This window comes from Trachurus japonicus, chromosome 16 (genome assembly GCF_045865225.1).
Source record: "Trachurus japonicus isolate A0001 chromosome 16, Traja_1.0".
Lineage (NCBI taxonomy): Eukaryota > Metazoa > Chordata > Actinopteri > Carangiformes > Carangidae > Trachurus > Trachurus japonicus.
The window spans coordinates 15832255-15849258 of NC_140922.1; the positions used below are offsets into that span (position 1 = coordinate 15832255).

The following is a 17004-nucleotide window of genomic DNA, read 5'->3' on the forward strand; positions in this document are numbered from 1 at the left end:
TAGATAGCACCTTCCTGGCCACCTGTACATAAGTCAGATTCCAGTGTGCCTCTTTAGAAAGTTAGCTGTGGTTATTACAGTAACTCTCCATAAGGACTGAAATATACTGGAGAGGGGGTTTTGCTTTTAAGGAAGAGTTTACAAAACTCTGTGGCTTTGTATTCAATTGTTACACAGTGACAGACATGCTGGGGCATGACAGATGTAATACGGCCCCATTGTGTGAAGTCGAAGGGTATTTTCTTGTCATGATGCTCCACGACTCATCCCCTATGCAGACAGCAGCCTCAGGTATTTTGCCGCCTCTCCACCCCCACCTTCATTGTGCCTAAACCCCAAAGGAGAGCAAACTGGCGCGTGAAAGCAAAACTGCTTTCCCAGATTCCTGTTTCCAATATGCCATTTAGTGCCAACTTAACAGGCAGATGAAAGATGAAACTTGGGGAAACTTAACCTGTTGCCCTGGAGTCAAAATCCGCGTTTCATTTGCCCACCACTGAGACTATCATTCATTTCTCAGAGAAACAGGAGAGCGAGGAGGAGGAGGAGGAGGGGGGTCACGAGTGTTGCTATAATGCTCAGCGGTGCAAAGAGTGAGGCTTAGCCATCAAAAGAAATCCCTTATATTTCTTCAAATTCTTGGCATGACTTACATGTTTTCGTGGTGCTGTGTGGTCTGTGCCAAACCCAATTAAAACACAGACACAATCTGGAAAGTTTTCAATGTCTAAGTAATGATCCATCATGATATTAGCTCCAGGTTTCACCCCATGAGGGACTTCATTTCTGTATTTCATCAGGCTGAAGTCATGTTCAGTATTTTTAGGAATTGAGCAAAACTAACTTGTCCCAAAAGAGGTTCACTGAGATCTAAAACATGTTACGCAACTCCTCGCCCACCCATCCCTTGTTAAAGACCGTATTTCAAAATCTACAGCCTATGAAATCAACAGGAGATCAGATTATTTCAGACGTGTCTACATAAAAATATCCATTACTGCTGTTGCCTTTCTGAGACTGTGCCTGGGTGATTCCCATGGGAGAGAAAAAGTTCCCATGATCTTGGCCCTGTGGCCATATTTGGCATGCTAATACCCACTAAATCTGACACATTTCCAACTCACACAGGAACAGGTGTCTTCAAAACAAGGCAAAGTCTTATAGTGATCATCAGGGTATCCCCTCATGTGGCTCCACAAGCAGCAGAGAGGAAAATTATATGCTTTAAGAAAACCATGGCAGCCTAAACACAGAGACCCAAAACACACACAGCACCAGCACTGAAATGTTAACAAGTAATTATATGCCTGGTCTACACTATAGAATAGAAAAAGGTGACATAATAAAAACCAAGGCTGCAGTCACTGTCCAGTTACATGATGTGCTGCAACCTTAAGATTTCCAGTTGCTCACATTTTGAAATTAGGATTAAAAACTGACCGTGGATAAGAGAGATTTCCAATTTTAAACTAGAACTGATGGAAACTTCCGCTGAACGAAAATGTGAAAATGTGTTTGTGTCTCGCTCAACAACATGGCAACAGGTAGCCGTGGAAAAATCCAAATACTAATCACCTCACTGAGAAAATACTGCAGATGCAAATCTTGCTGATTGTAGTTACTGTCATTCCCCTGACCTCTCGCCCACAACAGCTTTTTTGTTCCGTTGTTGTATAATCCTGTTCCACATACGTTAACTTTGTGCATGATTTGTTTAATTGCCTGGAATGATGCCATTGCGTTGCAATTTCTGTTCTGATAATTACCTTAAACACAGGTTAATGTGCGGACCAGAGCTGCTGTGGGAGCATTTACGGTAATGCTGACTGCTGGGTTGCATGGAACAGCAAGGGAAGGTGTTACACTTTAACAAGACTGGATAGGGGCCATGAGAAAAGCCTTGACTGAGGCACATATTTGCCTCCTATGACTTCACACTGGGGACATTTACTGTGAAGAGTTGTTTGTTCATTTGAAATAATAAAAAAAAGGGCATCACTGGAGTGATAAATCAAAAGGGGGGAAAACAAATAGGCTTGTTTTTTTCCCCTAAATGAGCATCCTTTTAGATTTATTTGCGCCTGTGGGTAATGAGGTCAGCTGTCTAATCATGTGCGATACCAACAGCAGAGGAGAGCAAACGAACCGAAAACTACCTCGACCACAATGGGTGAAACGCAACATCCCAGGCTGCTGCGAACGGCCACGACCGTTTGAACGGCTTCACGACATTGCAGACATCATTAACCTACATGTTGTGTGACTCCAGACATCTCCTCATTACAACCAGAGTGCACAACGGCCGGCGCACAAACCAGCAGACACTCACGTACAGTATTTGCTGCTGACCTTCAGTGCACAAGCAGAGTGTGAAAGATCAGAGGATGCTTTCTCTTCCACTTTTTAGCCACGATTAAAAAAAAGAGCAGCATCCCACCATTTCACACAGCCACAGAGTGGTCCGGCTTCACTTTGAATACTCCCTAACTTAAATTAGCTCTGACTCTGGAGGTTTACACTGAGACCCCGAGGCTCAACATTAATCTACTCTGTCTAACAGGCGTCTTCACGTGTCAGACGCACTCAGCACCCCCACCCCCAAATCTTCCAGTCTTTAACACTACATCAGACATGCAGAATATGAAAGCACTGTTGTTGTTGTTGTTGTTATTATTGTGCTGAGATGATGAGTATTGGAAAGTTCACATGAATTACATAACATAATATCATGTTGCAAGCAGGTGGGTGGCAGACATCGTGTCCTCAGCAGCAGCAACAGCAGTGAAGCATTCCTCCTTATCCACGGCATTCATCTACTAACATTCATGTCAAGACATTGTTTAGTTTGTTGTTGCAGCTTTAATCTTCATTACCTAATTAATAGACATTTAGGCTGGTAATTAACCAGAAGGTTTGTGGATAAATAGTGACAGGCTAACCTTGGATGTGACTTTCCTACAACAAGGGGTGGGATAAGGTTATTGCAGTGACAGTGCAATCTGTTTTGTTTTTTTCCCCTGCTCTTTCACTTACAGGCATTTCCTAAACACTCACTGCTCCCATAGCAGTGAGCACTGCAATGATTTTTTTTTTTTTTTTTGACTCTCATGCACTCAAACTCACCACATCAAAGCTAAAAAGATGCCTTAACTACAACAAGCCCACTGCACCATACTGTTTTGCATTATGCTGTGTGTTCATAATATAGGCTACTGCAAATGTAAACTGTTGGCAGTGTTTCAGCTTTGTTTACCTGTTCTCTCCTTTTGCATTTGAGGGTGGAGGGTGAAGAACTGTCTGGTTGTCCTCCATATCCACGACACATTTTGTGTTGAGTTCAATTTCTGCAGAGAGAAGTTTGTTGGGGAAAGTGAAGCAGAATGCGGGGGTGTGAAAAAGTAAAGTCTTCTCTTTTTGACTGTGTTAAAACTGCACTCAAGTCTGACTTCAGGCTCATAACTCAAGCTGAGAGCAGCAATGGCGAAGAAAATCAAAACTTTATGATAATGTGGCGTGGCTCCGGGGAGACACAAAATGCGAGTTTGCAAAAACAGAAAATAAATCTTTGTAACACTTACCCCTGCGGTTCATGGGCCGAACTCTCACAGCAACTTTTACCTTTGTATCCGACATTTTTCGTCCACTTTTCACTCCCACCCTGTCTGAGCGCCCGAGCTATCAGTGTATAGTCTGTGACTCCCCCGACCAGGAGCTCCGGATTTCTGCCGGAAAAAGGGCAGCAGACTCTACTCAAACAACCCCGAAAGAGTCCAGACCTCGAGGACAAGACGTGGGAATATGTTCATTTTTTCCTTTATATCCATCCGGGTTCGCTTCTCGTGCAAATCCAGTGCTCTGCTGCTCCAGCTCCAGACAGCATCCCCACCGCCATCTTCCACTGGGAGCACGACTGCTCTCCTCTGGCAGACTGGAGCCGCGGAGCCACGGAGCGGAGCGGAGGGGGAGAGGAGAGGAGAGGAGAGGAGAGGAGGGACACGCCGCGCCGCGCCGCCGCTCATCGGGGGGTGAAACCAAACCGGTGGGACGGTTAATGTGAGGCGGTGTGACAAGATTCACATGGACCGATGGTACGCGACATGACAATATAATAAAGAGGTAGAAATGACGGAGGGAAGAGTTATTAGAAAAAGGAAGTTTTAAAAGATGATGACCTAATCTCTCTCTCTCTCTCTCTCTCTCTCTCTCTCTCTCTCTCTCTCTCTCTCTCTCTCTCTCTCAATTCAATTCAATTCAGCTTTATTGGCATGACTGTCACAAAGACTATGTTGCCAAAGACACAATGAAACAAAACAATAAACATCAGAGTTATAAAGAACTAGCCTACAAAGTATATGAAAAACTTAAATTGTGTGTGTGTGTGTGTGTGTGTGTGTGTGTGTGTGTGTGTGTGTGTGTGTGTGTGTGTGTGTGTGTGTGTGTGTGTGTGTGTGTGTGTGTGTAAAATAATAAACAATAATCTCTCTCTCTCTCTCTCTCTCTCAGACACACACACAGACACACTTGTTTTTCACAAGATCATAAAACCGTAATTGGTAAGTTGTTAGGCTACTTTTAGGATCATAGCCACTTTTTATTATTATTTTTCATAAACACCAATAGTCACCAAAACATTTATAAAACACATTAACCATGTTGTTGAAACATTGGTGTCAGGATCCCTGTGCACCCCACACCCTGTGTCACAGCTCATAGCTCATCTGTTTCACAAAGAGTCATTTTTTTATTTGGTCATTTTTATCAATCTGATTAAGAGATGTTTTAGGACCTACACAAATCTATTGTGTAAGCTGCACTTTAGAGGACTTATTTTAAGTTAAGTAGGCTGCTATAGTATCTTCAATGTGCAGCAGCAATTCAAGCTCTTAAAAGAAAGTCCAGATTAGATTTCCTGTTCAGTAGCCTAAAGTCATTTTTATCTGTCTGGAAATCAAAGGCTTAGATAAAGTGTAGTAAGCTTTGTGATCAGCCCTCATTTTTGAGAGAGGAACTTTCCAAACCTCTGGCATGAGGCCAAACCTGGCCCACATCTTTCTCACTGCTGCTTAAGATTTGCTCCACATATCAATCATTGACCTACACTGATTGGATGCGGTTTGTAATCATGAAATCACAAGTAGCCAGTGGTGTACATTTTCAGAACCTCAATACAGCCATGTAAACTCATTTCATAAAAATAATGTAATGAAAAGGCTGTTTTAAGTAAAACTACACTAATACTAGCACTAATATGGTTCAAGTACCGTACTGACCCTATTAAAATGAAACTATTTGCACGTGTTCAACAACTTATCACAGCTTTCTGATCTTGCATCAGAAAACTCTTCTCATCATTTCAAGAGTGACCTTTTTGTTTTCGATTAATTATTTGATTTGAGTGATTTCCGTCGCTCCAGAAAGATGGAAAGGTCCATTATTTTACAGGAAAACAACACAATTAAGAAAAATAAACCTAGTTTTGAGTTAGTTTAAAAAAAAAAAAAAATCAATCACTGTCTTAGCCCTCAAATTATTCTTGTGATGGCTGGTTGGAAAAGTTAATAGAATTTATTTTCAGTAAATACTGGGGAAAAAGACAACATTATTAGTTTAACCCTCAGCCCATACTAAAAAGTATACAGTAGCCTGTAGCACTCATTTTGTTCACATTTTTCTTTTTTCATTTCATTTTCATTTATTAGTTTATTTCATAGGGACAATGCACCACTAATCAGCAGAGTTAAAAGAAAAACAGCTTTTTTCTTTTTCCGTGTAAAACATTACTCATATAATTGCTAGGTCAACTAATCTCTTGATGATGTGATGATGTTTATTTTACTTAGGGTACTCTGGGCCTGTTCATACATGAGCTACATCATGGGTCCAGTATCAGTTTTAGCAGAATAAATCTTTACTGCATGGTCTCCACTGTCCAGAGTGATGACAGTGTTGTTTAGGAACACAAGTCCAACAGGGCGGATGAGATGGTTTCCCACCAGAGGAGTCAGAACCGGGCCGTCCTGGAGCTTCTTTAAACTCCAAATCATCCCCTGTTCAGAGTCTAACACAATCACATCTCCGAATCTGTCGAACGCCACACCTGACATGTTCAGCCTCACCATGGACTGCAGGGTTAGGCTGAAACTGTCCGTCTGATGGAGCAGGTGGAAGTCTTTGTTAAACACTTTCAGCCTTGTGCGCCCTGTGCGTCTGTTTGGGGGATGTGCGTCATCACATAAGTGCTCCATCACTGCGGTGTTCCCAGTCACTGGACAGCAGGCCACTGCTTTTGGATGCTGGAGGTCAGAAACACATGCATGATGCTCCAGAACGGCACCATGACCATAGTCCACTTTCACGTAGAACAGCATGCCAGCCTGGATGTCAGAGACCAGGATGTGCCCACAGCTGTCAGTGTCCACACCCCAGGGCATCTGGAAGGAGTCTCTGACCGTCAACATGTGTCTTCCTCTGGAGGTGAAAACCTTCACAGCTTTATCCCCTGCATCAGTCACCACCACGTGACCGCAAGGAGTCACGGCCACATCCACTGGATAACAGATCTCTCCATTGGCCCGTCCTCTTCGCCCAAAACTGTGCAGCTTCCTTCCCTGTGGGCTGAACACCACCACCCTCTTCTCGTCATCATGCACCACCACTATCGTCCCCGAGGACCCTAATACGGCTATCCCAGTGGGGTTGATGAGAGTACCCCATCCACCAAAAGCTGTGTGGAGTTGCAGAGCTGTGGATGTCAGACCTGCAGGTAAGCAAAGGCCCGCTTTTGCCCCCCAGGAAGGAGGAGCCGGGGATACAGGACTCCGAGACAACAGCAGCTCCTGGAGGTCACTAAGAACCTGGCAGTGGGAGGTGTTGTCAACACTGCACAGCTGTCGACAGAACGGGCACTCCAGCTTCCTCAGGAGAGGGTGGGACAGGGCTGTGATGCATTCCAGACAGAGTACATGGCCACAGGAAAGGTTTTGTGGCCTGCGCTCTCTCTGCTGAGTGCAGAACTTCTCAAAGCAGACTTTGCACTCCATCAAATTGATCTGGATCTCTCTCAGGATCCCCTCGGGGCTCAGGCTGCTATAGCGTCGAGGACCAGGACTCATGGCCATGGCTGAAAAATCCTGATGGTCCTCTAGCAGAAACAGACTGATGCAAGCTGATGCTGGCAGCTCGGAGGTTCAGGAAAACCAAAAAAAAACACAGACTGGTAATTAAAGAGATGAAGCAAATGATGAAGAGAGGGCTAGTAAAACAGAGCAAAACAACACGCCAGTACACAGTCTGTCATTTGCTTTAGGCCCAGATGATCACATGACATGTTGCACAGCACAGAGGCTCTCTGCTGCCCTCCTCTGGAAATCAAATTAAACACAAGTTAAAGGGGCTCCTGCTATGTTTTTTTTTATATATAGCAATACGGATGTCTCAGAAGAAGCTGAGCAGACAGCAATCCTTTTGTATACATATGTTAGGTATTAAAAATAGTAAGGCTGTACTCAAAGTCAGTATCTCCAACAGGTCCTACACTGTATTTCAAAGTGCCTTAATACTCACTGTGTGGGGTGATTCTGCTGATAGCTCAATGGGTTGTCTGTCAGTAGACTCTGAATTTTCTAGCTGTAGCCTACCTCTGCAACTACTGGTCATGTTTTGAACTGTATGACATTTACCGCCGTCTTATTCCAAAGGAGCATCAAGCGTACCTTCAAATACATGTTGTCATAGGTCAGCATGAGGCAGCTATTTCAGTCTCCCAGTTTCATGGTGTGCAGACGGAGTGAAATCTGATCCGAGACGGGCAGTGTTTGAGTCAGCCAATCCAGCACTCTGTTGCTGCAGCAAGGTCCTCCAGGGGTCGAGCAAGGTCATTCATGATTTCCTATTGTTAAGTAAATAAACTGTATCCGACTTGTATCAGTGTGATAACAAGACTTAAACTTGTTAAAAGAGAATCAGACAGTTAAGTCTAGTGCTGCTGCTGCTCCACTTCAAAATACAAGAAAAAAAAGGGAGTTTAAGAGGAGATGTAAAACATTTTTAATATGTTTCATTATTTCACAGTGAAAAAGAACAGCACAAGTCATTTTCAGTGGAATTGTTTTTTGGCAAATAACATCTAAATCCAGAGACAATGTACCATTTATAGAGTCTACTGTAGTACGACAGCCTGGTCCATTCCACAGAGGTCAACGTCTGGATTGTCGAGGATTATGAGGGATATATCTGAACTGAGATGATACGGACAGAGCAAATGAAAATAAGGACAGAAGAATCAAACACAAAAAGCCCAAATGTAGTCTTAATTCAAACTGAGAAAAGTTATGAATTTAAAACAAACAAACAAACAAAAAAAAGTGACATGCTAACAGGCACAAGGGGTGAATTAAAATGTTACAATTACAGCGAAAGACGTAAAAATAACAATACTGGCATCCTGGTGTGTGGTGTAATACAAAGATCTGTTGACTATTCCTGTAACATTTTCCTACTAAAACACTTGATTTGATTTGACACGGCCATGCAAATGCAATATATGCAATAACAAGAAGGTCGACAGTTAAACAATACCACCTGCACACAGACAGGAAGAGCCCGACAACACATGCAGGATTTTAAATAATTGCCCTCTGTCATCAGTATGGTTAAAAAACAAAACAAAAAGCAAAAAAACAAAGAAAACATAGAGATAGCAGCCACAGATGGACAGGGAGAGTAAAATCACTCAAGGTCACGATGATTCACAAAATACACAAACATTACAAAATGTACAGTATTTCCAAGAAAACATTCTGAAAAGTGCTTTAACCGTGTGCTTCACTTTGTTCCAGGTCAAACATAAACCTCAGTCGATGATGCTATCAAGCTAAAGTTGTCTTGCATTGAAATCCTGCCCACATTCAAGTTACAAACATAAAACAAGTGTGAACATCTGTGATGTAAATAGACACTCTATGACAGGTACTAATAAAAAGACTTAAGCATTTCTGTGCTATAAACATAGAGGCTCCAATTAATGTGATATATTCTACATAATGGCTTTTAACATTGAAAAGTGTTGACCCAACATACTGTAGTTAAGGTTCGTGTAAACCAGTCAGATGTACACTAACCATCAATGATATACTGTATCATAGGATAAATGTTTGTAAATTATAGTTTATCAGCTACAATGATCATGCAGTCACGTCTAAAATTGGCCGTTTTTATTGCCACCTCTATCTCTCACACACGAACTACCACTATTTTTCTCTCTCGTCACACAACCCTGTGATCAGTGTTATAGGAGCTGTTATGACTACAGCACACTGTTGAGTGTGCATCTCTGTAGTGCGAGCCTCTGCATACTCCTAATAACACCACATGGACCTGTTCATCCACTTCGTCTCTCCCGTCTCCATTCCTTCTACTATAGGTGGGGGCTTTCTAGACTTTAATTACACCAAGAAACGGTCGCATCTTAACCCCCTATTCAACCTGTGATCCTCCACACCTGGCTCCCTGGGGTGAGTTCAGGAGTCGCCCAGTGCCCTCTGGCTCTATCTCCTACTGGCCGTCCAGGCCGTTGATAGATTTTATCTTGTCTGAGCCCTTCCCTCTCCGTCTCGTTGTAGGACTCTCTTCATCCGCATCCGTCTCTCCTGAAACATGACGTCATGTTCAGGATAAGTAAATATGCACATTTGTAATATAAAGAAAAATACAATTCCAAACACTGTAGGCTTTTCTTTTTTTTATCTGGATGATACAATGGAGTGAACACACTGTACCTTTAAATGCTTCAAACACGGGGTCAGCAGATTCTGTGTAATTACTGTCCTCACATTCTGAGAGGCTCTGTGAAAGGAGAGGAGGTACAGACACATGACACACACATACCAGCAAGTGTACACAGACAAGCTAACTGACGCTGCTGAAGGAGAAGATTCTTTACGGGCCTCAAAGTTAATATTTCACAGAGATTCCTCGAGAACAAAGGCAGCACACTCTTCAGACATGGAGCAAGTTAACACAGCTGGCTTAAGATTCATTCAGACATCAAGTAGGTCTCCATTATGTAAATATTAGTTGGGACTTTATACTTACATGTGACCAATATTAATCTCATTATTTATTAGACATAGAATTCAGGCTGACCACTAAGAGTCACATTTATTCCAATGTTCCCACTTGTTATGTGTAGTGTGCTGTGAATTCACAATTGAATTCATGAAGCAGCTGCTCTTACTTGTACAACATTGTTCATCATTGTGTGTTTATGTACAATATCTTTTTTTCCCCCTGCACCACAGGGTAAAAAAAGTTAGAGGGCATAATTTCCCAAGGACCCTTTCTTTCTCTGGACATTAAGTAAATATGACTGGGTTCAGAAATATTCATAATGCCATCATGGCTTTTGATGTGCCTTCATATTTACATAAAAAAGGTAAAAGGCTTTTTGCTTTATTGCCTTAGGTTTTTAAGCAAAGGTAAATACAAACCAGTTCCTTCAACAAACACTTTCCTAGAACATGATGTCAACGTTTAAACATTTTTGAACAGAAACCAACATGAGTTAGTTTTGGTTGTAAAACTATGTGACTAACTAAAAAAAGGCTTAAGGCAATAAAACTAGAAAAATAAACATACCTTTTCTCTTAAACTATAATTTTCAGCACACGCCACCATTCCATACAGGCACAGGAATGTAATGAAGGCCTAAAGACAGACAAAACAGAGACTGATTAATGACTTGTGGAAAAATCTGTAATCAATGTGTGAAATGGGAAAACGGTGTTGTGATTTCTTGCATTTTAAAGCCATTAACTGTAGTAAATCACTGTGACTGAGAAATGCATGTAATCCTGCTCTTACCAAACACAGAAGCCAGAGGATCACATAGAGGATCTGTGTTTTTGAGAACAAGTCCTGTCCAAATTTGATACACGCCAAGGCCTCCAGAAAGGCAATCGCCCTGTGATTGATGAGAGAAAAATCAAAACACACATGACTGAAACCTCTTACCCACCTGCAGTACACGCATATCTACGCTGGTGTATAAACTGCGTATTGAAATGGGTTCACTTACCCAAAAACCCAACACTGGGTTCCAACTCTCTTGCACTGTGTGTCTGTAAGGTAGGCGTAATACTGCCTGAAGCAAAGACAAACACAATGCAAACATGAAGAATATTAATATTTAAAAGAATTAACATCATGTACGTGTACAGTTCCCTGCTGATAAAACCGTGGTTGTACCTCACTGTTGGAGCTGTGATGATACCAATGAACAGAATCCGACACCAGCTGAGAGCGTGGCTTGCGGGAAAGACGAAAATATGCTTGAGGAAGAACGTGTTCAACTCTGTTAGCTGTGAACAAAACAGATGACACAGATGGAAAACAATCCATGTGAAAAGCTATTCACAGGCATATTCAAACTGTATTTGTTTTAGGGAACATGGCAGATATGTAGATGTCACAAAGGGGAACACACACGAGTAGCAGAAAACATTTATTAACAGCTCTGTGTTCAACATGGACGGAAGTAGGCCTACTGCCCCTCTCCTGGCCCCCCCTTAAAGGAAAGCAGCTATTGTTATTATTTTAAGATACAGTATACCTGTTCAACAAGTCAAAATGACTACTGTGAGTAAGCATAAAAGTGAGACTCTTAGATTAGTGCTTTACTAATGGCAGATGAAAAGGTCAACCAGTTCATCCTGTAGTTAAAATGTATAGGTGGTGCCGGCTGATGAAATATGACCCTCTGTTGATCTGCTCCAGGCCATTTCCAGTAACATATGTCAGAATGTCTTTAGTGAGATGTAACTCTCAGAGTTGAGGTTAGGACACTGACAAACAAAAGATTCTCTTACATAGCAACTTTCACATGATTGAACAAACTGGCAACGGCAGTTTGAGGGACACACTGTCCAATCCAAGTCCCTCTCATGTGCACTGGAAGATAATGAGAGGGAAACTTGTTGCTGTGCTGCTTATTCACGCACTTGGCTGGAAGCCTGTGCGGCAAAACTCAGCAAAGAGCAGCTCAACCGTCACCAAGACGAGCTGAGCCGCCTCCCAACTCTTCAGCTAATACTCAGAGACTGGTAATTACTATTTAAAGCCTCAAGAGAGTTGGAATCTGCCTGAGAGTGAGAGAAGGAGGATGACAGTGTTGTTTCATCACCACAAAAAAATGAGAGAAACACCAGTTTTCATCACTATAGCCTAGAGATTTTGGAAAAAGACGCTCCAGTCAAGAGCAATGTTGCTCACTCAAGTTCTCCAGCTATGTTTTTCTCATTACCATAAACTGCGGCCAAGTAATTCACGCTGTCTTTCGCTCTTATGGGATTAGCTGTTAATACTTGGACAGCAGGACACTAGAGCATTATATAGATCCATGTAGGACAGGTTTTAGATTTCAACAAAGATGGAGCCAAGATTAGCTAAGACTTAGCACACAGAGCAGATTGGATGATCTCTGACTAGTCAGCACTTAGTCACCATGAGATGGTGAGAGAGGATTTCTCACCGACTTACCTGCCAGATGATCATGAACAGATAGACGCCCATCACTCGCTGCAGGGAGGACTTCGGGTCAAGCCAGCGAACATAAGTCCAGCTTGCAGGGGTGAACTGTAACACGGCTCGTTTGATCTTCCCCGTGGTGGTGTGGATGTCCCTGAATGGGAAGCGCAGGAGAAGGATTACAAAGCCTTGCAGATAGTTTTACAGTAAGTATTATGTTAGTGCAGTAGACAAAGGCAGATGAAAGTAATGCCATCACATTAAACATTCAGTCCACTCCTCCCTGACTGACATGTGGGATCATATTTCAAAACAACAATTTATGTATCTTATGCATCTGGACCAAGTTGCTCTAACTAGAACAGAATTTATGGAACTTACAAAGTAGTAAAAGTAGATTAAATATATTAGTTGGCGTATAGTTGTAGTAGTGTAGTTAGTTTCCAGATTGCAATGTCATACTTAATACTAGCCCAGTGGTAGGTCCTCATCTCCAAAAAGCGACACACAGTCATGCCAAGCCAGATGCCCCCTCCATTACACAGCAGAATGTCCAGGATCACCTGGTCCCACCAGCACTCAGCAAAGTTAGGCAGCAGATGCATGAAGAATAGCTGTGTCAACATGAGAGGAAAAAGTACTGAGTCTACACCAAATCTGAAAAGCTGAACTTTTAAGCCTACAATTATATTTATTACATGTTATGTAAAAAATTATTGAGAATGGCCTGAACACATAATGAAATTTCAGCACATAAACCACCTACATCAGCTGCTTAGCTGACCTCAGAAATTCTCCATCATAATAAAAAGAGAGAGACAGAGGGAGAGGCAGGCAGACAGAGAGAAAATGATGCCACAGGACGCTGAGCGAATGATGAAAACATTTGGCTGGGTGTGTGCATCTGTACCTCAGTAAGCTCCCAAGTAATACTGATGGTCCAGCACAGGCCGTAGCTGCGAATGAGGAGGGCCTTCATACCCCAACCCCAGAAATGGCTGAATGCAAATATGTCGAAATGGCTCAGGATTCGCTCCCATGTGATAACATGACAGTTCACTGCGTACTCCTGCAGAAAGCAAGCACAGACAGCCTCATTACAAACACTGATAATCCCCTGATAGTGGACACAACTGGGGGTGGATGTAAATCAATCTGATAAATTACTTTCTCTGTAAGCCTAAACCACTCACCATTACGTCTGCTTCTCTCTTGGCATAGCGCAGGTTTGGGTCCAACCAATACATTAGCTGCTTCACTTGCTGCCAGTTCAGGAAGATGATGAAAACCAGGAACAGGAAGTAGAGCACACTCAGACCTTGGCAGACAGAGGGCATGACATTAAAAACGGAAATTTAAGGGTCTAAAAAACAGTTGTTTTGCACTCAGAGGCCATTAGCAAATACTTACCAAATACTATACGCCATATTGCTGGATGTGGTCTGGTGAATGGACCTGGAACAAAGAACATCATGTCAAAAGGATAAAACAAAACAAGCAAATCAGCTTTTCAGTATGCTACATATACTTTCTATCTACTTCCATCCGTGTACGAACTGTACAAACAGTAGAGACAACAATGACACCATGCTAGATAAGACTGTCACAGATTCAGCCCACAGCTGTCATTACTGTTTACTGTGCTAACACATGCCTGTGAAGGAGCTTTAGGTGAACGGTAGCTGAGGGCTATATCCATATACACACACATGCTTTTTTGTGCTTACCGTTAGGAAATGCCAAAACACTGATGATGAGGAAGAATGAAATCAACACGACGAGCCCCACCCAGATGTTACTGTCAGGGTTTCCATCATCTCTGCAGGAAAACAAACAAAAGGGTCAACAACAGAAATCAGACACTGCCCATTTCATAACATCGTGACCCCTCCACAGCTGTAATGATGTGAATACACACCTCACGTCTTGAAGTTTGAAACCACAACCAAATTGGATATAGCCTATAATTCTCATGGATATTGGATATAGCCTATAGTCATGTTCATCACTACAGTACCACATTACCACGCCCAAGAACTAATTCAATGAAAAGCACTGTTGTATATAGGGCCCTTTCTTTATGAAACACTCTCCCTTTGAATATTAGAGCCATCTCAGGTTAAAAAGCATCATAGAAAACATGTAAAGTCACTTCTCAGACTTGAGAGTCATTGATGTCTTAATGTTGCCGTTTTGGGAATTGTAATTTTCATGGATTTTATTTATTCTACCGTATTTTATTCATTTCAATTGTAGCTGGATCTGTGTATTGTTATAATTCGTAACTTACACTTTTTAAGAGGACCCCAGGAAGACTACATGTAGTCTGTCCTTTGTGCGTCACAATAAACAACTAGCAAAGACATCACTGTTGACATTATATGATATTTACCAGGAAAATTACTGCCATTTAACACGATACTGGCATTATTAAATGTAACATCACGGACCTTTGCTTTACTAGTTACATGGTTGTAGCTAATGCCAGCACAGGAAACCGTGCTCTTCTCTGGACTAACATTAACATTATATGACACGACGCTCATCTTTACCAGATAGTGTCATCGAGTAGAGGCTGAAAATGCAGGTTATTTAAACGTGAATTGATTACTACAGTGTTTACATGCGGTTGTTGTGTTTAAACCTCAGAGCATCACCGCTCCTGCTAAGCTAACCGCGCTAACTCCCCCCCTCCTCCTCCTGCTGCTGCTCCCCCTCCTCCTCCTGCAGCAGCAGCAGCAGCAGCTAACTTAGCTGTTAGCTGCTGCGGACCACCACCTCACTTTTACCTTGTGAAGGCGAAATACATCAGACTGAGCACGGTGCATGTCAGCAGCGTGATCGTGTGCGGCCTGTAGAAAAACTCGATGGTGATATCCTCAACCTGCTGCTCGTTTATCATCCGGAAATGCATCCTGTAGTTCACATCATCCTTGCTCAAGGTGTGGGACCCGCTATACACGGACGCCATAGCAGGAGGACGCAGCCTACCAGGAGGGGCAGCAGCAGCAGCAGCAGCAGGGGGGCAGCAGCAGGGGGGGCAGGGGGGCAGGGAGCTACCACTACCACCACCACCACCACCACCACAAACTGCCACAGGAAACAGTGAAAGTCAAATAAATAAATATATAAATTACATGTCCAGCTCAAGTGGATAGTAGTGTCAGCTTAGCGCAGCGAGCAGCAGAGGGTTAAATGAAGGAGGGAAGGAGAGAGAGAGAAAAAAGAGAGAGATTGTTCTCTGCTTGTTTTGATTGGTGGACATGTGAGTTTGGGGGAGTGTCCCAAAGCGGAAGAGTCCACATGCTCCTTCATCATGTGCCTGCCTGCAGCTCCTATGATTGTTTATTATAGCGTGACCTCGCTCCGTGCAAAGACTTTTAACCGAGACGGATCAACACAGGCTGACCGCTACATAGATGCACCACCCAGTTAATATGCAGCTCTAACCGCACAGCCACACGCTTAAAGTCTTCTTCTTTCTAGTTTTGTGAACTTGAACACACTGTTTTGAATATTTGATGAATGCATTTCCTGGATCTTTTCACCTAAAAGGGAAGTTTCTTATGTGTGTGTGGTTGTCTCCCTCCTGTGGCCGCTTATGGCTTCACAGTTCACTGAAAAAACAAAACAAAACAAAACATATCAGGGGTCATTTTCAAGTCTCCATGGACACTGGTGGTGAGTTATAGCTAATGTTATTTGTGGTGGTGAAAATGCAGAGGAATCAACTTCCTTTATACAGTATTTCCACATATGACTTTCAGTAAAACCTGTCTTGATAGTAGAGCATTATGCAGAAAGTGTTAGGCGCCTATTATCTGTCCTGAATGTCTCTGATTCACATGTTCTATGCTCCTTACCAGCTTAATTTATCCTATCTATAAGGCTATTTACACTAAATATTTTATTTACAGTAATACCACAATCAAATTTTAACATGTTACTTTCCTCAAAAGATGTATCTTTCATATGCTTATAGCTGCGTTTTAAACAATGTTACAAAATGCTTCCCAAGCACCAGGGGAGGAAAAATAATTGCTATGTTGTAGCTACATTTTTTCCTGACACTAACCACATAATACACTGGACACAGAACTCAATCATAATGTCACTTCCTTGCCAAAAGAGTTTTTCCCAATGTGACGGTGGAGGGTTTCAGTCTCCGGCCCCAGGCTCAGGTACCTGTCATTCAGGTCATGGAGGAGGGTTTTTTTTTTTTACTGTCATTGTAACCTGTGCTGAATTCAGGATTTTAGTCATCTTGTGTAGTGTTTGGTGAGTATTATAGCCTTTGCACGTCCTCTGTATACTTCACTTACAGTACTCTAATCATTGACAAGTAGAATTGCTAAAAATGTTTTAGGTTAAGCACAGCAGTGTGTAACTGGTTCAAAGTGAATGAAGTCATAATAATGTGTGTGTTTCCATTTGGTAACAAAATATGATTTTTTATAAATAAGTGTATAGTTTTTACAAGAG

At 42.3% G+C, this 17004-nt stretch overlaps 3 protein-coding genes across 28 annotated transcripts in view; all 3 read right to left on the bottom strand.

The window, feature by feature from the left end:
- The window catches only part of kif13a (kinesin family member 13A), a 37474-nt gene extending 33370 nt beyond the window's left edge, over positions 1-4104 (bottom strand). For all 25 annotated transcript variants that reach the window (XM_085802056.1, XM_085802043.1, XM_085802054.1 and 22 more), the window contains exons 1-2: positions 3579-4104; positions 3254-3344 (exon numbers count right to left, since the gene is read on the bottom strand). In XM_085802056.1, the coding sequence (XP_085658182.1) occupies positions 3254-3344; positions 3579-3633 (146 nt within the window). In that variant the 5' untranslated portion in view covers positions 3634-4104. The remainder of the gene's footprint in view (positions 1-3253; positions 3345-3578) is intronic.
- Positions 4105-5517: 1413 nt separating this feature from the next.
- Positions 5518-7810, bottom strand: LOC146972161 (E3 ubiquitin-protein ligase NHLRC1-like). Of its 2 annotated transcripts, XM_085802058.1 has the most exons (2): positions 7564-7810; positions 5518-7178 (listed from the first exon to the last, which is right to left on the bottom strand). In XM_085802058.1, the coding sequence occupies exons 1-2, from the start codon at positions 7654-7656 to the stop codon at positions 5868-5870; spliced, it is 1404 nt and encodes a 467-aa protein (XP_085658184.1). In that variant the 5' UTR covers positions 7657-7810; the 3' UTR covers positions 5518-5867. The 2 variants fall into 2 exon arrangements, with proteins under 2 accessions (XP_085658184.1, XP_085658185.1); XM_085802059.1 differs by lacking the exon at positions 7564-7810 and having other exon boundaries at positions 5518-7550.
- A 212-nt stretch (positions 7811-8022) lies between these two features.
- ptdss1a (phosphatidylserine synthase 1a) lies at positions 8023-15794 on the bottom strand. The gene is made up of 13 exons (XM_085802061.1): positions 15312-15794; positions 14250-14341; positions 13933-13977; positions 13716-13840; positions 13433-13591; positions 12985-13136; positions 12535-12676; positions 11245-11357; positions 11075-11140; positions 10861-10960; positions 10636-10704; positions 9777-9843; positions 8023-9647 (listed from the first exon to the last, which is right to left on the bottom strand). Exons 1-13 carry the CDS (start codon positions 15491-15493, stop codon positions 9553-9555), a joined length of 1407 nt encoding a protein of 468 aa, XP_085658187.1. The 5' UTR covers positions 15494-15794; the 3' UTR covers positions 8023-9552.
- Between the last annotated feature and the right edge of the window lie 1210 nt (positions 15795-17004).

Excerpts from the sequence above, each read along its gene's own strand:
- LOC146972161 (XM_085802058.1), bottom strand. The coding sequence starts at position 7,656 with ATGACCAGTAGTTGCAGAGGTAGGCTACAGCTAGAAAATTCAGAGTCT. Across the intron at positions 7,179-7,563 it reads CAGCAGAATCACCCCACACA|CTGCCAGCATCAGCTTGCAT; the intron begins GTGAGTATTAAG and ends TGAACCTCCGAG.
- ptdss1a (XM_085802061.1), bottom strand. The coding sequence starts at position 15,493 with ATGGCGTCCGTGTATAGCGGGTCCCACACCTTGAGCAAGGATGATGTG. Across the intron at positions 13,592-13,715 it reads AGAGAGAAGCAGACGTAATG|GAGTACGCAGTGAACTGTCA; the intron begins GTGAGTGGTTTA and ends TGCTTTCTGCAG. Across the intron at positions 9,844-10,635 it reads ATTATAGTTTAAGAGAAAAG|AGCCTCTCAGAATGTGAGGA; the intron begins GTATGTTTATTT and ends CTCCTTTCACAG.